Here is a 24644-nt window from a genome sequence, read left to right as displayed (position 1 = left end):
ATGCAGCCAGTCAATAAGCAGTACTCTGTTTAAGGTCCGCAAATCTCTCAAAGAGGCGTTTCCTGAAATTGGATGTGAAGGTTGAGTTCATATGAGGCTTTTTAGTAATAACAGCAAGTGTGTTAAATGAAATTATTAAAGATGGAAAGAGTGAAAACCATGATTGTACCTTTGTGAGACGGTCGAGTCCATCAGTTGCTGAATAAAATTAGCAGCTGAGTAGAGGGTGACTCATATTTAAGAGAATAACTCGTCATTTAGATCTTCTGGTGTTAGACTGAGCGATGAATATCCTGTGTTTGGGATTAATAAGTGTGAGCCGTAATTAACATTTGTTTTCCGTTTGTGTCTTTTATAAACACTTGTTGGGTTTTATCTCACATAAGCTTTTTATCTTACATCCTTGAAATGGATGCTGCTGTTTGCCTAATAACATAGATTCTCTTTAGTGTGCTCGTAGAAGAAGGCGGCTCGGTTTGCTCATTTTTGATGAAAAAATGAATACTTAATGCTTTAAGTTTTTATTCACGAGTTATTACAACTATAATCAAGGCTTAAATGATTTTGATTGTGTGTTTCTCAAAAGTTCTTCTTCATCGCTGTGCGGATTAGTTTTTCATCTACAGTGCCAGTTTCAGAATAAATTTTTTTTCTCTCCTTTATCCTTTTTTAAACTGCTCTACACAACCATCTCCACTTTGGAAGCTCAGTGTCACAGCATCTATTCTCTCCTCTGCTTGAAACCGTGCTACAGGCCGCGTGTTATCTGCTCTCTTCAACAGGCATGTTAGCTTTGATGTCACACTACACAGATCTCGCTCTGCGGCCAGAGTGGGCGGCGACCCTGACTCAAACCAGACCAATTATTTTTGGCGGATGGTGATGTTCTCTTTTACAGTGGACAGCAGTGTGGATGTGTTCCTGTGCATGTGAGCAAATGTATGTTGTTTCCGTGGTCGTGTGGACCGGACGCAGAGAACGCACCCAGTTTGCGGTGTGTTTCCTGCCTTCATTTTCACCTCGCCCCCTTCTCTGTTCTGCATTTCCTTCCTTCCAGCCCTCCTCATTAAAACTAGCAGTAACCTGACCTCTGTGGTCGTGCTCGTGGTTTCTCACAGAGGATGTGAGACAAGATGACAAAGCTAATGGCTGCCCTTTGTGAAGTATTTTTAATCATGTTGATTAGAACACAAGATAAACCTAAACACACACTGGAGGATGATGCATTACAGTTTGTTTTTAATGTTTTATATTTTTTTAAACTATTAACATAACTGTGGTCTATCCACATGTCTAACTTTTGCTGTGTTTGAGTTTAGCACAGACGCTGCTACTAGCACCTGAACGTTTTTAGAAAAGACTGTTAGAAAAGGCTAAGGATGCTTGTTTAAAGCAAAACTCATAATCACATTTATTTTGGTAAACACTGAGACCTTTCAAACATGATTACCTTAACAGAAAAATATTATTTTTCTAACTTGTTTCTCATGATACATCTTGAAACCAAAAGGCTTTCCTTTTGACCAAAACCTTTTTTTCTCGTCTTGGCTCAAGCTGAACTGAAACTGTCACAGTGGTACAGCCAGACGGTTTGGGTTCAAAGGAAGGAGAGAAACCAGAGTAAACTGCGTTTATAACTAAAGAGAACGCAGCACAGCTGTTTAAGGCAAACTTGTAATAGAACATTAATTCAGATTAGTTACACAGGCTTACTGCTGACACGGTTTACTTTGAAAATGTCACAACTCTGTTTTAGTCCCATCTACAGCCTGTATATAGAAGACAGCCATTTGTTGGTGAACTCCAGCAGTGCAGCGTCGAGCTTAGCGTTATCATTGTGGTAGTCTTAGTGTTTTAAATCCGGACGTGACAAGTTAGGGGTGACGGTATGGTGTGAATGAGCGAGAAACCAAGAGACACTTCAAGCTCATTTTAGCAACTAGTACTACGTGTCAGTCAGAAAGTGGGGTTGCTCTAAAGCCTCCTTTACTGCCTTATTTGACTATACAGTGTTCGCTCGTTTATCGCAGGTGTTACGTTTTAAAAATGACCCGCGATAGGTGAAATCCACGAAGTAGCAAACTTTATTTTTTACAATTATTATAGCTGTTTTAAGGCTTTAAAACCTCTCATGACACACTTTATACACTTTTCTCAAACAGGCATCGACATTTTCACACGTGTCTCTCTTGTTTAAACACTGTCAAAGTTGGTTACTCTTACCGTACACTACAAAATCTCCATTTGCACTATTTGCCTATTTGCACTACTCTGCCTGGTTTACACTCAATGTCACTTACCCATTATATTGTATATTATATAGCTTTCTTGTTATATGTAAAATTGTATTTATTTAAATTTTTACTTTTTAATTATTTTACTTGCATTTTTAATCACTTTTATATTTAAATATATTTAAATGTTCATTTGCTATTTATCTAGGGATTGAAGAGTAACGCAATTTCTATTCTCCGTATGTCCTGTACATGTGGCAGAATCGACAAATAAAGTTGACTTTGACTTTGACTTTGAAGTTCAAACCGTTGTAGAAAAATAAGTCCAGTATTATAGAATGAAATCAAAGATTTAGGTTAGAGCAACATGAATGAATCAATGGTACAGAAGTAGAGGAAGCAAGAAGAATGAGTTGAGTAAAGTTTGACTTATCTGACCGTTTGGTTTCACTTAATGCGCCTTATAATCCTTTGACCTTGACACTGTTGTGTTTGTTGTCTTCTGCTAGCGAAGATTTATGTAAATTTGACAAGCTGAACGAAAATAAGCTACATCCGATCAGGACGCAGAACACAATCTGCTGTAAAAAAAAAAAAAACAAAAAAAAAAATTACACCCCCAAAAAAATCCATGAAACAGCGAGGCTGCGAAAAGTGAGCTGCGATATAGCAAGGGACCACTGTAATGGGGACATAATTTACAAAATAGATATAATATTGTATTTAGTAAGACTTATGACCAGCAACTGAGCCTATAAAGTCTTAATGAAAGTCTTTACTGGTGTCACAGATCAAGAGAGCTGGGGCTATATTCCATTTAACCAAACTTCTTTGGTTATAAGGAATCGAGAATGGAGGTTTAACTTTTCAGACCTCAAATGTTTTTTTTTCTCTCTTTCTGGTTTCACCCGTCTCATGTGGATACTCCCACTTTCCCATTGTTATGTGTTTTCCCAGCAATGGATAATTTTCTCGCTGTTGCTCAAGCATGTTGTCATATTTACTTTGCAGCCCCCAAACCCAGTTTTAGCTGCACATACGTTTCTTTCAGTAACAATTCTTCCTCATTTTTGGCCTGAGCAAAGAAATCTCTGGTATTTCTGGTTATTGCTCTTTCTACACAAGCTCCGTCCACTTCCTGTTTACACTGATACCTGCCCTGTGTACATAAACGGTTATGTGATGATTTATGATGATGAATAAATAAGTCTAGAACTGCCAAACAAACATTATAGACAAACAGCTGCGCTAAAAGGTCTGTCCAGATGAAGATGGTTTTCTATGTGCAACAGTGTTTTAGGTTGAAAATGTATTGGCGCATATACATTTAAGGTGCATACCACCTTAACGTCGCTAACTCATCTTGTGCGTCACCCTCAGTAATTATCTCAGCTGGGAATTTGCTTACTGCACCATTTCCATTGATGAAGCAATGAAGACTTCAGCCCGCTGTAGCTTTTTTGACTGTGATCGGCCTGCACAATGACCCTTGTTCAGCCCAGTCCACATCAGCCCATACAATGAAGTCTTTTGTAGGGTTGATTCAGTCTGATATCATGCTGGAAACTATTTAGATGAGGATCACATGTTGTTCGGGCACGCCGTTTCTAAGATTCTCCTCTTACTCATTCAAGGGGAGAATGTCAAACCTCCTATAGACAATAAGATGGTTGTATGTAGTCTCAGGACACACCAGGAAGAGATGGTATTCACAAAGAAGACTGACTTACTTCCCTTTGTTGTGTAAAAAGACTTCTCGTTTTTAAGCTGTTCGCTTAACATGCTGTCAAACTGTTGGAGGTTTAATGAAAATACAACCCTGTCAGAAAGTCTGATGTGCATGCTATTGATCTTCTGATTATGGCATGTAGCACAAATAGATATCTTTGACATTTACATTATTTTGATCTGGTCTAACAGCCCTTGTTTAATTTGGATGCCAAAATATTTTCATAGTTTGGAATTGCCTTTCAGATTTATGAGAATGCAATTGCCTGTAAAATTGCTCCCTGAATACCATTTGATTCATTTCATTATTACTTTATGCCATTGCCTTTCACGGCTTTTCTCAGAATATGCTGTAATGTTTAATATTCTGGCTTAATATCTAAAACATCTTCCTGAGATCAGGTCGTCTCCTCGAAGGTATCACAGCCTTGTTGAATTTCATTAAGTGCTCTCGACATGCATTTTGTGCGTACTTGCATGTGCTCTCTTATACGCCACACAGTGCAGAGTTGTACATCGGGACTTAGCTGCTGCTGAATTTTCCCACACTGTTGCAGACAGGCTGGAGCTAGAGATTCAGCGCTTTGATGATAAGCTTCTACAGCAAACAAATGCAGCAGGTTTCAGGTCTGGCAGCTGGAGTCCAAGCCTAAAACTAACTGCTTATCAACTACTTAATCCCAAAGTGGTGAAGGCCATTTCACGGTCAAATGATTCAACAGGGTTGTACCTTATCTAACTGAAGAGACAGAGACTATGCACACAACTCTCTTGTTATTATGTGAAACTCTATCTAGTTGTCTTGGCATGTGTAGTGTATATAACCCACGGTGAGGGAGTTTTTACTGTCTGCTGCTTCCTGAAGATTACAGACGCAAACAGCCCACGACTGAGACCTTATACAGATTTATCAAATGAGCTTTATTTTCCCTCCTTGTTCCACTAAAGTGAAGACAGGCCTTATCTATCTATTCTTAACAACACCGAGAATGGCGACGCTACAGCTTAACTTTCCACGACCACATGCAGCCACCTGTATATGCCCAGGGGCTCCAGTAGGAGGTATGTTGTAAATAATTTACCTGTGCAGAATGACTGAATAATTCAAGCGCTGAATTAGACACACGTGTTGTTGCATATGTGACCAAAGTGTCTGCAAAAAGGAAGCAAGCTTTGGCTTGAGTAGAATTCATATCCAGGTGGGTGCTATTTTGTTTTTAAACACATTAAGATTAAAGAAATATGATATCTTGGTTTCATTGTAGTGTAACATGTGTCAGCACTCCTTTGCATTGATTTCCTGTTGCAGGATATTAATGCGCGGTGAAGGGCGGGGACCTGTGCTGATAAAATAGTAGAGCACAATTTTCTAGCTCCTGGGCGAGATATAAGGCTTTGTGACGGAAGGGAAGTGGGTGCATGTCGTTTGATGGCGAATACAGATAGAACTTGTGGTGCCCGTTTCTTTTTACAGGGATAAACATCTAGTTCCTTATAGATAACTTGATGCGCTTTTTCACAGTTTGGTTTTTGTCAGAAACCAGCTTGCCACCCGGTGATCTGAAGCAGGATGTTTTTTTTTATTTATTTATTTTTGTCTAGAGGTACATTTGCAATCGACTTCCATAAATACACCACATGCACACAGCCTGCTGTTAGGAGGCCATTTATACTTTTGTACGCTATTCATATCTTTGGCTCGTGATCCTGTCATAAAGTAAACACTGGTGGGAGAGCCTAGCGTTGGATGCCATACAAATCTGACACTTGATACTGAAGCTACAGCAACTAAAAGGTAAAATCTGCTAGGTTAAAAAAAAATTATAAATCTAAAAGCCTGAGCTGAGATATTTTGAAAAAAACAAACAAACAAGGCAACGCCTGAGCTTTTCCACCCTTCTCGGCTGGGCATATCATCCATGCCCACCATCTACCTTGCCAGTCGCAGCGGGCTTGCCCGCCCACTATGCCTGCGCCTCAGCTAGCTGTGACACTTGATCTAAGGGTCAGCTGCGTCGGATATTTCTGCTGCCTCTGTGTGTATTTTTTTAATGTCGTAAGGGCTGGTTTGCTGTGACAGCCTGTCACATGTCACTAGGGTCAATTCGGATGACTGCAGCTTTTGCTGGCGCTCACTTGCGCTTGACTCTCATGCCTGTGGCAGTGATTCGCAGAGTATTTTCTTTCCTGTAAAATATGCATAATAATCAGTGGAAATAGAGAGTGGCTTCAAAGTCTGGACCACACAGCTTAATTTTGTTTTCCCACTGCTCTCATACTCGCAAGAGTGGCCAGAAAAGAAGTGACACGTTAGTGGCATGTTCTAATTACTCCCTTGGTTATATCATAACTTGTAACTCTATCATCAAATCAACTTCCACAACTGGTGAAGTCACCTGGCAGTAATGTCCGCCGTGCAGTATACCACGTCTATTTTTAGCGCCTGTTTTCTCTTCTCCACGCCCGAATGAAATATCAGTAGCTTTGTAGTTTTGTCAGCTTCTTAATTCATCCCAGTTGGAGGCACAATGTGCTATATAAAGATCAAAAGCCACCTTCTACAATTAATGCGCAGGTGGGTCTCAGATGCATGCAGGAACTACACAAGACACAAGCCTGCAGTGTTATTTTGTGCAAACAAATTATATTTAGATCATCTGTCAGTGTGAGATACCTCCGCCCATTTTCCTTGAATGACTGTATAGCCATGAGTTTCTACTCATCATTACGAAATTCCCTTTGGGGAGCTTCTGTCAACTGCATATTGAGACTGATTTAAGAGTGTTTCAGCTCTAGATGACATTTAATTTGAAGACTTTTTCTCTTTTTTTGTGCTGTGTATTTATGCTGCAAAGAGCCTTTTATGAATAGTGTTTCTAGTTACACTAGTAAAAGAATAACTAAGTAAGAGTGACTACTTGAATAATGCGGTTTCCCTCCATTGTTTCCAGTGTTAAGTCTTGCCTCCAGCAAGGAGAGAAAAATGAGAAACAATGGATAGTAGGAGCATTTATAGTGAATGACTAACTGTTAGAGAATGGGGGAGTGAAACTAATATAACCTGTTTGTTCATTGTGTCCCTAACTTGTTAGTCTGTCTGGAATCTGCATAGATTACATACAAATGTCAAAAAATCCATCAAGCAAGAATGTTTAGGTAATGCATGAGTGCTAATTTAAAGCTTGGCTATAGTGAGAAAACGACCGCAGGAACCGCATGCAGGAATTAAAACGAAACCAAAATAAAGAGTATCGACGGAGGAATGAATGCTCGAGGCCAGGAAGCACTGATGCTTTCATGAATCAGGTGTCTTGATTTTTCACTCCTCAGATTAACCAGGTCATCCATCCTTCGTATCCAGCCTTTCTTCCTTTCCAACGTAAACCTTGGATGTACAAGCCATGCTGGGAACAAGCAGGACCCTACTTGGCCAGGCACCTTAGGTTCTGTCAGCCTCAGTGACACAGCTCTCTCAGCCACCCGAAGTGTGGTTGCAGCCAGTCTGCCTCCTGTAGAGCAGCACATAGCAGCAGAGCACACACAGTACCCGGAAACCAGCCAGCTCCTGTCCATAATTGTTAGACTTCATGTGGTTTTTGGCGCTGCCATTTTAGCTTGGCTTAATTTCTACCAGAGCTCTTGTGGAATGTGGGTATGGCATTCACTGAGATTATAAACGACCGCGGATGGAGAAGATTCCAAGACTGTACAAATGCGTCTCTGGGCTAATTATCTCAGAAATGTTTGATTCGTTAATTTGATATCTAAAACAACTGATATCGTAGAGTTTCATACCCTTGGTAAATACCTAGATAACTCATTTGTATCGGAAAAAAATGTTATTGTAATGTTAATGGTGATGAAAATGTAAAGCGACTGACTGAGAGCCGTAGATTGTGATGCAGGCGTGTGTGGAAAAGGCAATGTCTCTGATATAAAGGAGGTCACAGCCAGATTACTATTTTATTTATGAGAGGCATGTAAAACACAAGGGTTATGCGCCTATCCAAGGTGCTTCACATATTTGAGGCATACAAGCTGCTGGACAAAAACTGATATGTTGCAGAGAAAAATAGCATGGCCTCCGTCTGAGAGAAGCTTTTTCTCTCTCTTGCTCCTGAAAGTGTCGGAGGTAGCACTTAGAGCTTCATCCTCCAAGCTTGTCTTCTATTTGACTTTAAGCCTCACCTGTGACAGCTGGGCCTCTGTTGTCATAAGCTAATGTCTTTATGTGCATGACTGAAGACCATTTCCCAAGTGATTACAATAAATGATGGCATTGGAAAACTTCCCTGGGCTTGAGTTTGTATGCAGACTATAACGCAGCTTCCCAGACAGAGAATAAGAGCTCCGGTTATGCTTGTCAGCCCCGCTCATTATGGCCCATTGGACGTCCCCGCACCTGGAGAGATGTCAGCTTGATCTCTGTGTTTTGTTCGCCTGTCTGTCTTCTGCTGCCTAATGTGTCCTGGAGAGGCAGAATGAAAAACAATCCACGCTGTCGTGGATCTCGTGATTGAGTAGGAAGTGTTAGTTTCTTACAAGGACCAGCTGACGGCAGGGAGCCAGTCTTGCGAGGCGCTGTCCTAATTTATGGATGTGGGTGTTTTCCCTTTCCCGCTTTAGATGTGAATCTTGAAGTCAAAACAAATCGTTTGGAAATTTTTTTTAAAAAGTAGATTTAATCTGTGGTTGTGGTATGCACACATCAATCAGCAGTGGGAATGTAAACAGACACTTGAAATTGTTGCCATACGCCACGAGAAAAAAAAAAAGCACAGTCACCTTCATAGTAGACATTCGGGTGCGTTTTAGCCTTGAGTCCCCAAGTGATTGCAGATAACAGTGCAATGTTGAGGAAAGGATAATCCAGCACTCTGAATAAGTGCCAAAGACAGAGTTTAACTCCTCTTCCCCTAAGGATATCTGCTCCTGAAGGACATCCTGCCTGTGATGTCCAGTCTTCCTCAGACAGGGACCAGCCTTGAATCTGACCTTTTCCTTGCAGTGATTTATATTTTTTCACTGTGAAACGTGTGTTGGTGCAACTCAGCAATGACTATACCCACTGTTCCAGCTAAACCCCTCCAAAGACACGAGTTGCGGGCCCATGCCAGGTCAGCTGCAATGTTGATTTTTGAGAGAGACGGGAGAGAAAGACAGAAACAGACTTCCAAGGCACTTGGCTTGTCTGTCTGTTAAAAGTTAGAAGTTCACATTGGGATTTGACCAAACGCCCTTGCAGCCCACTGACCAGTAGACTAATGGAAAATTATAACAGTAGCATATGGCTGGATTAATCCTGCCACATCAGGTTATACTGGCATCTCCAGCAAGACTACTTTTACAGATGTGGAATGACTGGGACACAGTCCTTGCCATTCTTGCTGTTCCCGCTCTGTGAGATATTCAAAACATCTCTTTCAGCTGTCAGATTTTCTCTCTGACGTCATTTACATAATCTAAAAAATTGTTTAGAGAAAATGAAACTTGTGATTGCCTGTAAATGACAATCACTTATGCAAATACAGATGAGATGAGTGGGATGCAGCAGGCAAGAAAAGAGCCTAAAGCAGGAGGAAGCTTAGCGTTGAAACAATAAGAGTAAATTAGTCTGATTCCACCTAACCCTCCTTTATTTTCTGAAGTCAAAGCACCATCAACACAGCATTCAGGGCAAAATAAGTTAAAGAAGGAGTGGCCCAAGCCAAAGCAATCAAAACAGATTAAGCATAAATCAAAATTAGCTTCTGGGTGCTTCAGTTCAGTCCCAGTTTATGCCTGTCTGCAACCCTGAAGCGGATGCTCCCTCCTCCCTCCCTTCGCTGATCTGCTCTATATCAGGAGCCCCGCTGTTTGAACTAATGGCAAAAGTAATTAAATGTTGGATATTCTAGCTCGGGGCAAGAGAGATGGCTGTTGTTGCAACAGTGAGTGTGTGACTGGTGTCACACTTGTATTTTCCAAATGTTAGTGGCTGGGCAATGACAAAGATGAAGACAGTGATTGTTCTTTTGTGAATTTACATGTAAATTAAACAGATTAAACATAAGTGAAGTCACCGGAGGCCAAATATATGGGACAAAGTTGAGAATAATAAAAAAGTAAATACATTTTGCATGCTGTCATCGCTCTACTCATCAATCCATTTGACTCATCACCAGCCGGCTTTAGTCCAGTCTGCGGTGATAATCTGGTATCGGGAAGTGTCACTCAAGGTCAAACAGCAGTTGGGATAAATACCTAATAGGTGCATGAGTCCAAAATGTTCCACAGGGAGAGTGAATGACAGATAAACCCCCAATGTAACACCCTTAAGTGTATGCTATTGTATTATAAAGATCCCATCTAGATTTTCTGCGTAAAGTAGCACTTTCCCAGCATTGCAGTGGGAGAAATGTCAGCATGTGACACAGCAATTATACCGGTGCCCTTTTATGAGCCTGCAAATTAAGAAATATCTGTCAGGAAGAGGTCAGCCATGTTTAAATGTTAACACACTGGCGATGACCCTGCTGGTCTCATTGTGAGGCTTTCCTTCCAGCTCTGCTGAGATCAACTAATAACACTTCCCATCATCACTTGGGCTTGAAACAGAAGCCTGTGGTGCATTAAACTGACAATGTGGAGCAGATGTGGTCACTAGAAGGCGTGGACATTTTTTTAAGACGCTTGAACTGTAGAAAGAGAAGTGAGGACATGACCCAGTGTGGCTGATGAAAGCTTGAGTCAAAGCCCCTGATGTGATTTTATTTTTAAAATGAATAAAGAAATGAACTGCCATGTGAGGCATTTTAACCTCATGAGAAGCCCAGTCAGAGCTTGCACAAGGACAGGGAAGGGACTTATCAGATTTATTTGGTTTTTTTTAACCGCTCTATAGTCTCACAAGTTCACACGTTTCCACTTTAAAGGAAGGCGGTCAGTTATTTTGTTCATTCCTCCAAACTGCTGACTGAACAGCTGATTTAATCAATGATAAATGAGTACAAAAAAATTCATAGGGTAGTGCTTGATCTTTGGAAGTGCCAAGGAGTAGAGTAAAGGGGGTTAAAGAGTGCAGATTTTCATAGGAATTAGGAAAATAATAGAAAACATACCCAGAGTTAGATGATGGGACAATTAAAGGAAAGGCTGGTGATAACAAGGCTGCAGCTACAGACGGGGATGTCTGATGCTGATGTATACAGAGCGCCTCCTGTGGTCCGCGGGTCTTGTCGTGGGAGCACATACACAGTCATTAGTCTCTTGTAGAGCTGCTTTTAACCGCAAAGAAGGATTGCATTTGGTTTTTAACTGTAGAATTAAGGGATTATGTTGAAACCTGCTAACTTCCATACTCCGAAAAAGATATTTATTGCTTTAAAAAAAAGACTTAAGATGATCTGTTTCAAGGAAGGAGTGAGCTGTAGACTATTCTCAGTGGTTTCCACTTTACTGTCTGATAATCAGAGCTGTGTGAAACTGTGTGAACGCCCATGCTTGAATCAAATAAGGGGCCTTAGCACCCTCTTGTGAAGCACTTCTGCAGCACAAAATCATTGTGATCACCATGTTTACAGCAGAAAACACATGTGCATTGTGGCCCTGTGGTATTTCTGTTAATTGCATTTGATACATTGAGGCTCATTATATTAATGCCATCTGCTCCTTCTCTGTGTGCATAGCTGGCAGGCCTGGGGTGGGACAGAGAACATGGCTGAACCACAGCGGGAAAGCACCAGCAGCCTGCAGAGGAAGAAGCCTCCCTGGCTCAGGCTGGACATTCCCACGACTCAGATGTCACTAGATGAGCCTCCCACATTTGTTCAGGTGCTCTTTCCCTTACTTTTTGTCACTGTTGTCATTTATGTGTGTTAACACTTTTCCAATAAATCTCCTCTGCAGCCGGTGAAGAGACAGGGTTTTCTGCGCAGTATCAGCATGCCAGTCGAGCCCTCTCACCTCCAGTCCCCACCCCGCGATGTCTTTGACACCCGGCGGCCTGTCTTGCAACGCCAGTCATCCATCACTCAGACCATTAAGAGGTAAAACACATGTTTTTTTATTGCCATCACCCACAATATGGAAGTTTAGGATTAACACTTCAGGAAGCTTTAGAATTTTAACTTTAAGAACTTAACATCTCCTTAGCAGAGTAGCATGCAGTGAAGCTGTAGCCCACGTCTTGTTGGCTAGAGTTTGTGACTTTAGTTTACAGATTATGGGATGTCATGCAAAGTTAAATAGTGGATGGTGGCATGTTAAAAAGTAACTTCCCCTCCCTTACCTTTTTCCAAATTTCCTAACTGCTTCCCGTTAACATCTTGATGTCCTCTGCCCAGTATTACCTTCCTAATTTTGGAACTCTAAATGAAAACCTTTACATAACAATCTGCTTTGCTCTCTCCGCATGGCTGCCACAGCGCTATCCAGCTGCACATTTCCTTTTCACTGCCTGTTGTTGTCTTTTCTCTTTTCTTCTCCTTCCCCTTTCTTGTCCCTTCTCGCCACCTCGTGGTCCTGCTCTGCCTGGTCACAGCAGCAGGAGGGTTCACTTTGAGCGGATTAACACAGTGCCCGTTAAGGGGCAGCGGGCTGCACGGCGCAGCACCAGGAAACACCACTCTCTCTCCAGAACTCTGCTCAGGTACGCCAGGATGTGTTTGGTTCAGAATGAGGCTAGAGATCTGTAATTACTGATTTCACTATTATGATATATGGGCTTGATACTTTTAATGCAGCCTTAGACATTTGATCAGTATCAGTCCAGCTTCCAAATCACAGGAAACCATTTCTCTTTTAGTCACTGGATGTCGCATCCATGCGTCATGTCATCACCACAAAGACTTCTTTATAACTGAGTCAGAAGGGCATGCAAAACCAAAAGCTGTTATTTTCCTGTTACTGTTACAAACAAATGTTGTAGTAATGGCCAATAATGGCCATCTGCCAAACAAATCACAAGATGTATATGTTGTCTTAGAGCAGTGCTCATTAGTGAACCAGCATTTTAAGGATGACATGCCAGATTTGACGGCCCCGTTAGATTAGAGAGTATGTTCCTGGGCAGTGACAATGACCAGGCATAATCACGGAAGCCAAGCTGACGCAATAAAAGGCTCTCAACGTCTGTGCTTATCACGCAGTCCTATCACCAGCATACACTTCAAGAACTAAGGGTCACACAGATATTACATCGTCTTAAGGAAAGGGTGAGCTTAAGAATACATAAACACCATCAAATTTCCACCTAGCCTTCACTCTGCAGCTGGCAATTAGTGCAGAAACAGCTAGCTGGCCTGAATTTTCCTTTGAAGAATGTTTCCACTTCCACTTCCTGGCCTCGGGGAGCTGTAACATTGTTTGCTCTGGTACTTATTAGGCTTCAACTTAAACAACATGATTGCATGTGTATACATCAAGGGTTACTAGAATGTGCCGTTGTGCACAGTGGGACACAAATAAAACTTAAAAAGCATCCTTATTGTGTGTTTAATGGGATTTGCTGTCTGCTGGTGTCAGTTAAGATTAGGAAAGCTTAGTATGTTGTATTTTATTTGGTGCCTCAAAACTCAACTAGTTCCTAAAAGTGCGTGACAACACTGTGCATAAATATTTGGAGTGTGTAAATGTGTGACTTTCCCAGTGTATCTGGACATACGCAATACATGCCTAGACTTGTTCCCTCTCCTGTGCCCATTACTTAGACTATCTAGGGCACCTTTTTTACACCGTGGGAGGTGTTGTCTTATCAGTGCCTTGCATGTTTGCCGACCAACTCCTCTATATATTGCAAGGTTCTCTCACTCTGTCTTTCTTTAGAAAGGTAGGTGAATTTAATATCTCTGCGGGAAATGAAGCTGAAAAGTTGGTGTTTGTGGTTTTAAGGGGAACGGCGGACTGGTTTGGAGTCAGTAAGGACGGAGATGCCACTCAGAGATGGCAGAGGAAAAGTTTGCGCCACTGCAGCCTGCGCTATGGAAAGCTAAAACCACAGGTGATCCGAGAGATGGACCTGCCCAGCCAGGACAACATCTCCTTGACCAGCACTGAGACTCCACCTCCTCTCTATGTCCCCTCCTCACAACATGGCATGCAAAAGGTGAAGGGACACTTTGACACTACATGTTTAAAAAAAAAAAAAAAAACTGATCTAATTTAGCAGAGAGGACATGAAAATAACACTGCTCAAAAGACATTACTGTGTAAGTGCAATAAAAACTTATCTAGCAGGTGTCACACTGTTTATTTTGTTTGTGATTGCAAATAAATGTGTAATTTTGATGAAAAAAATGAGAAAACACAGGTATTTATGGCCTTAATTAAAGAGGGGAACTTTTTTTAAAAACATGTATCTAATATCTGAGGTAAAACATTCTTGTGAGATCTGCCTAACTTGTTGATCCACTGATCTCCAGATTGTGGACCCACTGGCGCGTGGAAGAGCATTCCGCATGGTGGAGGAGGTGGATGGTTACAGCGTGCCCCAGACCCCCATCACCCCTGGAGCTGCTTCGCTTTGCTCCTTCACCAGCTCCCGCTCAGGTCTCAATCGGCTGCCTCGCCGACGTAAGAGGGAGTCTGTGGCAAAGATGAGTTTCAGGGCTGCAGCGGCGCTGGTCAAGGTGGGAGGGAGGGATCCAGTAAACAGATTACATTTAAATACATGCAGTCTTTATAAAAATTAGCATTAATACTGTACAATAAAGAGTAAAACACTTTTGCATGTGGGCTCTATTTGTGCTGGTTCACTGATTTTGATGATATTTCTCAGGGGCGCTCATTACGGGAGAGCACTCTAAGACGGGCTCAAAGACGAAGCTTCACCCCCGCAAGCTTCATGGAGGAAGATGTGGTTGACTTTCCTGATGAATTGGACACATCCTTCTTTGCTAGAGTAAGACGAGACAAATAACAATATTCTTGTTCATGTTTCAAAGCCCCTAATCGCGTCTTCTTTGTAGGATATTCTGATGCACGAGGAGTTGTCCACATACGCAGACGAAGTCTTTGAGTCACCGTCTGAGGCGGCCGTGAAGGAGGCCGAGCCCAGCAGCAAGAAGGATGAGACGGAGCTGACAGGCAGCGCCCTAGATAAGACGGAGCTGGAAAGAAGTCATCTCATGCTGTGAGTTGCCACAGGGTTTGTCAGTGAGGCTGTGCTGATAATTTTAACATGAATCTTCATTCCTGGAAAGCAGTTTTCTCATGAAAAGTGCAAAAGATATGAGTCAGACAGTAGTGTTAGTTTAGATCAGTGTTTCCAAAAATCAAAATATAATAGACAATATAAAAAGCAATATATAAACTGACAGTGTAGGTTTGTGATTCTGGTTGGCGATGTTGTCTGACATTGTCGCAAGTTGGAAATTTGTTCTAAAAGACAATGCACTATCTGATGAGGACATACGTCTCCCTTTTATTTCAGACCTCTGGAGCGAGGGTGGCGTAAAGCCAAAGAAGGAACTGGACCACCAAAGGTGCCCTTGCGGCAGGAGGTCGTGAGTGTTCACGGACAGCGGCGTGGGCAGCGCATTGTTGTTCCTGTCAAGAAGCTTTTTGCCCGAGAGAAACGGCCCTATGGCTTGGGCATGGTGGGGAAACTCACAAACCGCACCTACCGCAAGCGCATTGACAGCTACGTCAAGAGACAAATAGAGGATATGGATGACCACAGGTACAAAACTTCTCACTAATGAGCAGTTCTACCCCACAGTGGGTGATGTTGATGAATGTGTAGCTGCTGCTTATTAAACATGTTCTTTGTCTCTTCTAGGCCTTTTTTTACATACTGGATCACCTTTGTCCATTTGCTCATCACTATCTTGGCTGTGTCCATCTATGGTTTTGCACCTCCAGGCTTCTCCCAGCATGAGACGGTTGATTCTGTGAGTCCAGGCTCAGATGGGGGATGTATGTGCATTGACGCCTTGGCAATTTTCATCTTTCAATAATGTGTAACCTTTCTTTTTTTGTGTGTGATAATTCAGGTTTTAAGAAACAAAGGTGTGTATGAAAATGTCAAGTTTGTACAGCAGGAGAACTTTTGGATTGGGCCCAGTTCGGTAAGCTGTCTTTGATTATGTGGTTTCTTTTGTTGTTGTTGTTTTTTTTTTGTAATTTGTTCTTTTTTAAAATCTTAGAGTTCATGCATAAATGTCAGCAAATTATTAAATTTTTTCCTTTATACCTCTATCCATTCATTTTTAGGAAGCCCTGATCCACTTGGGGGCCAAATACTCTCCATGCATGCGCCAAGACCAGCAAGTGCATGATCTCATCAGGGAAAAGAGGGACATCGAAAGAAACTCTGCCTGCTGTGTGCGCAACGATCGCTCAGGCTGCGTCCAAACCTCAGAGGAGGAATGCTCGGTCGGTAAACAACCCTTTATTTTGGGATCCTTGACATTTGCAGCTCTGCATCAAAGAGAAGCCGTGGGCAATGTTGATTTCTTGTTTTCAGAGTACTCTGGCTGTGTGGGTGAAATGGCCGGGGCATCCCAGCACTCCCAAGTTAAATGGTAAAGACAGACAGTACGGTTCAGTGTGCCATCAGGATCCCAGGTAAGGCGCCTAGTAGTTTCAGTGGTTGAAGCTTGCGGTGTTTATTTAATGATAACGACACTGTACTGCTATACCTTCTGTGCTTCCAGGATATGTCTAGAGCCAGCCTCAGTGTCACCTCATGAATGGCCCGATGACATCACCAAGTGGCCAGTGAGTATGCTGAAACGCCGCTTGGTTTTGAGGCCCAAACAGAAGAAGGATAGATCAGATTGTGATTTTTCTCAAGAGAGTCCAGGATTTAAATCTAGAGCTAGGCCCTCCTGTGTGGCGTTTGCATGTTGTCCCTGTGTTTGTGCCGGTTTTCTCGAGGAGCTGGTACCCTCAGCACTGCAGGGCAACCACCCACTTTTCCACTACTAAGGATCGATTAAATGCATTAAAATAGTTTTTTAAATCTCACCTTTATTGCTACGACTGGTAAATCCTGACACCCTTCTAATATTTATGTTATACCTCAAAACACAGAAATTTTAGATCATTTGCAATTTAGCAATGTTATCATCTTTCTCCCTGCTACTTTTATACTATTCTCAGTATAAAAAATGCTTGCTTTTGGTGTAGCTGAGTTGTAAAAAAAAAAAATTTACACTACAGAATTCATTCTGTTTTATTTTAAAATTTTTGCCTTGGATATAATCAGGATAAATTGACTGTTGTTCCCTTTTTCCCTGGCTTTTAGGTTTGTACCAGGTACAACACAGGGAACCATACCAACCTGCCTCATATAGACTGTACCATCACAGGCCGACCCTGCTGCATTGGAACCAAAGGGAGGTGAGGAGAGAAACATTTATTCCAAATAAATTGCACACTGGATGAATAACCACTTGATTCACTTGCTTAACACATGCCATTTGCTTTCTTCAAGGTGTGAAATTACATCCCGGGAATATTGTGACTTCATGAAGGGCTACTTTCATGAGGAGGCTACTCTTTGCTCTCAAGTAAGCAACTCTGTTTAATACAGAAGAAAGAAAAAAAAAACCACTTAGTACTGATTAGAAAGATGTGGGGGGGTTTAATGTTTAAGGAACTGTGTAGGTGTCTGCCTTTCTTTCCAGTTTTTCCATTCCTTGTTTTGGGTTTTCATTATGACTGTGTGATGTTATTATGTCACGACACCGTGTTCTGCCCTTTCTTTAGGTGCACTGCATGGACGATGTGTGTGGACTGTTGCCTTTCCTCAACCCTGAGGTCCCAGATCAGTTTTACAGGCTCTGGCTCTCACTCTTCCTACATGCTGGGTGAGTCAGTCGCTGGCAGTAGCTGCTCATTCAGCTTTCTACCTGGCAAAAGAATCAAGTACTAATAAAAGTAATAGTTGGAAAGTTTTAACAGGTTTTGTGGTGTTTAGTTATTGTTTCAAGACAACTTCTAACATGAGCTGGATTAAACAAAAAGAAAATAATAATAATAATAACTAATTTCACCAACCAGAGGGACAATTAACACAGTTCTTCTTATCAGACAGTGGAAATGGTCCACGTCAGGGTCTGTGTTAGCACCAAGCAGCGAAGACAGAAATTATTAAAAGATCTGAATCAGGCAGGTTTATCCGCCCAAGATGTTTGCCACACACAAGGAAATTAGCTCTTGGTATCAATATGTCCTCGTATCACAACAAATCAAATACAGAGGCATCCTCAACACATATATGAAAGATGAATAGATGGGTAATAGAAGACAACAAAAGGAGGTGAGGACAAATAGTGCCTTTACAGACAATGAATTATATGTGGTTGGTTCCTGTTTGTTTATTAAAAAAATACACACTGAATGGGAGAATATGCCAGTTAAGAAGTGTTGAAATAGTGTTGGCTAGTTGATTATGTAGGCACCTGAGTACTGCAGGGATGACTTTTTCATTCTTTAAATTATATTATATTTATTGGTTGCTAACTGTGCTCTACACTTTTTGGAATAGTGCAGAAAATAAGATAATATGCATATAATAATAATATCATAAAGTTTCTCATACTTATGTGAGTTTTTGGCACAACAAACTTCACAAATTAATGCATCTTTCATTATTACTGAAGCACAAATGCAGTCACATAAAGTAAGTAATAATATTACCAGTCCAAGTTCCTGTGCTTGGCAAAATGAAGAATAATTTCCAGGAAATCCTCTGTAATATCATAATGCCACTTGTTAGCAAATGGCATCTCTGGAATACATAAAAACTAAGAACTCGTGGGTAGTTTATTTCTGTTTTGTAAAGTAAACACAACAAGATTGTAAACTGACATGTGACGTGTTCATTTACCTTGCAAATGCAAGGGGTCACCCGTAGGCGAGAGTGGTGCATGCTCTACGTGCAACCGCCAATTTTTACTTATGTGCGACTGAACTATAAAGCACTTAGTAAATAATAATGTTCCTTATTTTGCTGAATAACTAAATATTCCACAATAATGTGTTAGATATAAATACAGTTGCCCAAACTGACATTTTAATATTTGACGTGTCAGATAGTGACAGGAGTGCACGCTGCATGAATAGGCAGAGAAGTGACAGGTTTTCTGATTCTTCTTGCTGACGCTTCACTTGTCGTTGCCACATTTGACTCCTGCAAATGTTCTTTGGTTTGGCAGCTCTGGGTTCATTGCCCTGTTGGTAGCGCATCCTATAAAACTGCTGCATTCAGGAATTTCCTTTTTTTATACATATTTTTCTTTTAAACCAGAACGTTTGTGCAATACAAATTCAAGGGAAGCTCTGTTCTCCCCTCCATTGTTGGGGGGATTTAATTGTTCTCTGTCTTTATTCCTGTTTAAAAGTGTATATATAATAATGTTATTATAATACAATATCATTAGAGAGATAGGGGCAATCTTCTTATCAGATGAACCAGCAGTGCCTCATATGCAGTTGGCTAAAGTTACTCCAGCTGTTTTCCATGTGTTCCACGTATTCATTACTTGCAGTTATTCGCAGTATATATCAGACTGTCAGTTTCTCTTTGGTGTAGTTTAGACCTGTCAGTCAGGCAGCACAAAGAGCTGACCTTAAGAAGAGCAGTGCTTCATCTTTATTCAGTCTCTTATCTCTCTCCTGGGTAATTAAACAAAGTGCCCTCGCCACACGAACTCATTAAGCTTCAGTGAGATGGAGGCTGATTTTGCTGTTGAGCAAAGTCATTCCCACTCGGCACTTGAGGGGCTTGCCTCTTCAACACAGAGGGATTATCTTCCCAACACGTGCGGCTTTTCACCCACATTCACTCGCGCATCACACTCGTCACACATATGAACTATTTGTCATTGTCTGTCCTCCCAGAATCCTTCACTGCCTGGTGTCGGTGGCTTTCCAGATGACCATCCTGAGGGATCTGGAGAAGCTGGCAGGCTGGTTGCGCATTTCAATCATTTACATACTCAGTGGCATCACTGGCAACTTAGCTTCAGCCATTTTCCTGCCCTACAGAGCAGAGGTGATCACCAGCTAGACACAATACCTTTCACAAAATGACAAGTAATTTTGATCAGATATAAAAGACTGAACAGCTCATTGTGTTTTCTCAAGCCTGTGTCCCTCGATGCTGTCTTTGTCTCAGGTGGGTCCAGCTGGCTCGCAGTTTGGGATTCTGGCCTGCCTGTTTGTGGAGCTGTTTCAGAGCTGGCAGATCCTGGCCCAGCCCTGGAGGGCCTTCACCAAGCTGCTGTGTGTGGTGCTCTTCCTCTTTGCCTTTGGGCTGCTGCCCTGGATTGACAATTTTGCCCACATTTGTGGCTTCATCTCTGGCTTCTTCCTGTCCTTCGCCTTCCTACCCTACATCAGCTTTGGCCGCATGGACCTGTACCGCAAACGCTGCCAGATTATCATCTTCCTGCTGGTGTTTGTTGGACTCTTTTCAGGCCTCGTGGTGCTCTTCTACGTCTACCCAATCAAGTGTGAATGGTGCGAGTTGCTCACCTGCATACCCTTTACAGACAAGTTCTGCGAGAAGTATGACCTCAATGCTCACCTCCACTGAAGTGTGAGCACTGCAGGAAGGCATCAGGTCAAAAGACACGGACTGGCTGGGGGATTGTCTCCCTCTTCTATGTGGACTATGATAATATGCTTGTGTTATTTTACTCAATATGAATACCCATACCACTCATCATAAGGACTTATTTTCATCATCACTCCTTCACTGTCGAGTGAAACAAAGCTAAGGCACTTGTGAACCTCACCAAAACACCTAGCTGTCCTGCAGAAATGAGAAAAGCCAGCGCTGGAACAATGAAGATTTTCTTTCCCCTTTTTTTGTACATTCACCCTCCAGGCAAAAGATTTATTAATATTATTATCCAGGCAACCTCATACAAAAGCAGGGACAAAAATCAGATATTGATACCTTTGGTGCCTTGTTGATAAATGTACCAACTACTGCCATATTTTTGTTACATTATGCTGAGCACTCGAATGTTATCTCTCCTTTTTTTTTTTATTGCTTCTCAAGAAGTGATTACTGTTTTGAACACGGTAGTGTTTTAGCTACCTGTCTACTCACATGTATTTGAAAAGAAAAGTAAAAAAAAATCTACAAAATGAAAATGTCTGCCTCTCCTGCTTGAGCACATGATGAAGATCGCTTTAAAGTATTTAAACTCATAAGAATTCAAACAAAACCACAACAAGCTATGGGATTGTATTACAGCTTGGATTTGTATGGTTTATAAAAATAGAATTGTATTTACACTGAGATGTTGTTTACAGTAATTGCCTTCTATAATAATTAAAAACATTATTAATCTATTGTACAAGTGACAGAAGACTAGATAAATAGATAACTGAGAAAAGCAACAGGTTCATTTTGTTGCTTGAGCACCTAAATCCACTGTTGTTCCCCTCAGGCCTTAACACAGACTTAACTCCATGTTCAGTGGATCAGGGGACGCATTAGGATACCGAACCCAGGCCAGCTATATTCGTGTCCTCTTTTCTCCTGCTGCAGTATTTTGTGCTTGACAAGAGTCCATGTTAGAAATAAGTGGAGTGGAGAGTGCAGGGTAAGGATTGAAGGACTAGCAGTCGCTGTTCCGCCGTGAGTACGCCTGTCCAGATAGAGTGTACTCCATCTCTTGGAAGTGCATGTTAGATACTGTGATGGCTGATGGCCCTATCTCCTTGAAGCCAGCCTTGAGGTAGAAGGGCACGAGGAAATCCTCGCAGATCAGCAGAGCTCGACGGAGGCCTGGCATGCAGCTCACGTACTGCAAGTAGCGCCACAAGATGATGGAGCCCTTTCCCTGCTGGCGGCAGTGGCGGTGCACAGACAGCACATGGATGTGCACAGTGGAGCTGTCTGGGACATGCTGAGTCATGGCCTCCTGGTTAAATAGAAGTAATGTTATTAAAAAAAGAAAATGAATGAGCCACAGAATCACAGTCATTTCACCAAAATCAGGCAATTGTGAAATACCTGTGAAAGCCTCTCCTTGTCCCAGCCAGAGCCGATGATGAAAGCTACCAGCTGTCCCTCTTCAAACCAGCCCAGAGACAGCTCAGGGCACTGACCTAGGAAGTTAAGAACTTCATCCAGGGTAAGTGGACACTCTCCAGACACAGATATAAATGCTGGGGAGGATTTTAGAGAGTGCGTCAGTTTGTGGGAGGAATGAAAATGAAAGCATGAAAGAAATATGCTCTCACTAACTCTGTAAATGGCACTAAGATGAAGTTACACATTAATATGTTGCTTATATGAAATGCAACGATCTTGCCTAATGACTTGCCTTCTCTTTCAATCTCGAACACACTGATGGCATCCTGTGGTGTGAGGTTCCTGAACTCGCTGGCTGGGAGTGTGTGCCGCCTCTGTTGCAGAGAGCTGTCCACCCTGACAGGTGTCTTCTGAAAGAAGGGTTTGAAGAACAGTAAGCCACTGACCTGTTGTGTCATCATGCCTCAATACAGCAACAACAGGAGCTTCTGATTATTTTACACAGTTCCTCCTGTGAGTCTGTCTCCTTTTTTCCAGCCTTTTTCTACTAGAACTTTTAGTAGCAGTCAGATAAAGTTAAACCCTGCAAACAAAACCTCCCGTGCCCTGCTTTTCCCACAGCTCTGAGTCCAGTCTTAGTCACCTCAGCTGGCAAGATGCTGACCTTCTCGCCTCCCCCACTCTCTCTCCCTCCTCCTCTTTTTTTAACTGATCTCTAAGTGGCTGCTTCCAAGTAGGATAGCTGTCTGTGCACGTGCCACCGAAGTCTTTAAATCCTCTAACGTTAAACAGCAGACTTTATTGTTCTTGCTGTATTTTTTATGCGCTTTATACTTTGGATTTGGTTTGCACTGCCACATTAAGAGATTGACAAGTCTGTAGCTGCAGCAGTTCAGTGAGAATTTTTTACTTATTAGTATTCAGAAAGCTTTAATCATTCCAACACTGAGATAAACATTTGAATCAACCTCGTGTCAGAGTAGTTACAGAAGTCTTTTTTTAGTTTTTCCCTCTGTGTTAGAATATCTTTTTGTAATGGTAATATCCTGCCTGCACAGATGGAATAACTCAGGCAGATTAATTGTAAAACTGTGAACCTTCAGTATGAAAAAAAGTGTGTTGTTGAGATACTAGTTTTCATGGGCACATGGATATTGGCACATGCACATTTGCATGTCCTCTGGGTTTTGTCTTGTTCAGCGTGGGGATGTGCAGGACATGGTGTGACTGTTGTGGTGATGCTCGTGTTTTTAGAGACCAAGGGCGTCGGGGCTACTTTGACTGAACTGAGTAAGGAGGAGAGATTTTATGCGGATTGCTGTGGGGGTGATTTCATGCCTTAAAGAGATTTAGCACAGGCTAATTAAATGAGAGCGCACGAGCATCAGCTGGCCTTGGGTAAACCTGTTTACACAGACGTGTTTAGCTGTCAGCACAACAGTAGAATTTCAAAGGACACTTTGAGTTCACTCTACAGCAAACCACTTCATGTCATGAAATAAAACCACAGTGCTTCTATATCACAAATTCTGTGGATGTGTATGCATTGCATTCCTAAACTTCTTCATCTAATAAACTTTTTCATTGGATTTTCCTTTGTTAAGACTGAAAAAAGAAAGCCTTATTTCTCTGGCCCCAAGAGTTTTATATTTTATACTGCAGTTATTTGGCTGTACAAATACTTTCTCCAAATGGCCTCAACTATTAAAAAAGGAACATTATTATTAGGGATTACTGCTTCATACCACTCCTCCCTTTGGCCTTGGGCTGTAATGATGTTTTGTAAATCTCATTTATTCTGTGTTATCTGGACAGCCTGCTAATCACAAATACAAGAACATCTATGTGAGCCGGATCATCAGATGTCAGGCATGTACACAGCCAGAGATTGCGTTACCTTTTCTGACCTGGGAATCGTTCAGTGCTGAACACACTGTTACAGTTAAACAGTGACAGAGTTGACTTTCACTCATTCAGACAAATTTAGAAAAGGAAACGAACCTCTGACGCTCAAAGGTGTAAGCATGTGAAAGCTTATTAAACTCTGACGTTATGTAATTTAGCCTCGCTGACCCACTGACCAAAGTGTCATAGATCTAATCTAATGTGTGCGCGCGTGTGTGTGTGGATACACACATACTGCACACATGCACATTTCTACAGTGTATTATGTTTTTACAGGCTAGCTTGAAGCGAGCTTGTGTAACCGAATCCTCATTAAACTTTAAACTGGCTTACAGCTGTTGTTGTCTGAGCTGGGCAGCAGCTAATCATGACTGCAGAAAAGCTCTGAGACATTTTGCATCAGACGGGTGGAAAATTCTTACTGAAATGAGCTGTCGTTCATTTATTTATTCTTCTGGGATACATTATATCCATTTATTTAAATATCAGACTAGACTTCATGTTTTAGATGTTCTGGTGATTTAATTGTTTATTTTAATATGGGTGTAACCTCCTATGTGTGTTATCATACATATATTTGCACATTCATGCATATGTAGGTTCAGGATAGAGAATTCACTCAGACCTTCTTCACAGTCAACGCTCCCTGTGAAAAATACACTGAAATGTGATCCAAAGCTACACGTTTCCTTGGCCATGTGGCCAGTAGAGAGCAGTGTTCACAGTGACAGAAGACTCCTTATTGTCATGTTTATACACAATAAAAGATATAATCCAAAGTAGCAGAGTGCTTAAGT

General features: G+C 41.7%; 2 protein-coding genes across 4 annotated transcripts in view; one reads left to right on the top strand and one right to left on the bottom strand.

Annotated features, from left to right (window-relative positions):
- rhbdf1a (rhomboid 5 homolog 1a (Drosophila)) overlaps positions 1–21053 on the top strand; it is a 29445-nt gene extending 8392 nt beyond the window's left edge. Inside the window, exons 2-19 of one of the 3 annotated variants that reach the window (XM_026164520.2) lie at positions 11630–11774; positions 11850–11989; positions 12487–12591; positions 13833–14046; positions 14363–14569; positions 14719–14841; positions 14909–15072; positions 15373–15621; positions 15721–15832; positions 15935–16009; positions 16155–16316; positions 16408–16508; positions 16598–16661; positions 17191–17285; positions 17380–17455; positions 17655–17755; positions 19791–19944; positions 20068–21053. In XM_026164520.2, coding sequence (XP_026020305.1) covers positions 11658–11774; positions 11850–11989; positions 12487–12591; positions 13833–14046; positions 14363–14569; positions 14719–14841; positions 14909–15072; positions 15373–15621; positions 15721–15832; positions 15935–16009; positions 16155–16316; positions 16408–16508; positions 16598–16661; positions 17191–17285; positions 17380–17455; positions 17655–17755; positions 19791–19944; positions 20068–20487 — 2679 coding nt within the window. In that variant the 5' untranslated portion in view covers positions 11630–11657 and the 3' untranslated portion in view covers positions 20488–21053. Of the gene's footprint in view, positions 1–11629; positions 11775–11849; positions 11990–12483; positions 12592–13832; positions 14047–14362; positions 14570–14718; positions 14842–14908; positions 15073–15372; positions 15622–15720; positions 15833–15934; positions 16010–16154; positions 16317–16407; positions 16509–16597; positions 16662–17190; positions 17286–17379; positions 17456–17654; positions 17756–19790; positions 19945–20067 lie in introns of all 3 variants that reach the window. The other 2 variants (XM_026164519.2, XM_026164521.2) reach the window with 2 other exon arrangements.
- Positions 21054–21383: 330 nt separating this feature from the next.
- On the bottom strand, positions 21384–22548 carry aanat2 (arylalkylamine N-acetyltransferase 2). Its single transcript, XM_026164524.2, has 3 exons — positions 22235–22548; positions 21922–22076; positions 21384–21829 (listed from the first exon to the last, which is right to left on the bottom strand). The coding sequence occupies exons 1-3, from the start codon at positions 22401–22403 to the stop codon at positions 21524–21526; spliced, it is 630 nt and encodes a 209-aa protein (XP_026020309.1). The 5' UTR covers positions 22404–22548; the 3' UTR covers positions 21384–21523.
- Between the last annotated feature and the right edge of the window lie 2096 nt (positions 22549–24644).

This window comes from Astatotilapia calliptera, chromosome 4 (genome assembly GCF_964374335.1).
Source record: "Astatotilapia calliptera chromosome 4, fAstCal68.1, whole genome shotgun sequence".
In the NCBI taxonomy this organism is placed as follows: domain Eukaryota; kingdom Metazoa; phylum Chordata; class Actinopteri; order Cichliformes; family Cichlidae; genus Astatotilapia; species Astatotilapia calliptera.
The sequence above is the reverse complement of the archived record's forward strand: the minus strand, read 5'-3'. Positions and strand labels throughout refer to the sequence as shown.

Coding starts and splice junctions, on each gene's coding strand:
- aanat2 (XM_026164524.2), bottom strand. CDS start 22,403: ATGATGACACAACAGGTCAGTGGCTTACTGTTCTTCAAACCCTTCTTT. Junction 22,077..22,234: donor GTTCGAGATTGAAAGAGAAG/GCAAGTCATTAG, acceptor AATCCTCCCCAG/CATTTATATCTGTGTCTGGA. Junction 21,830..21,921: donor ACAAGGAGAGGCTTTCACAG/GTATTTCACAAT, acceptor CTATTTAACCAG/GAGGCCATGACTCAGCATGT.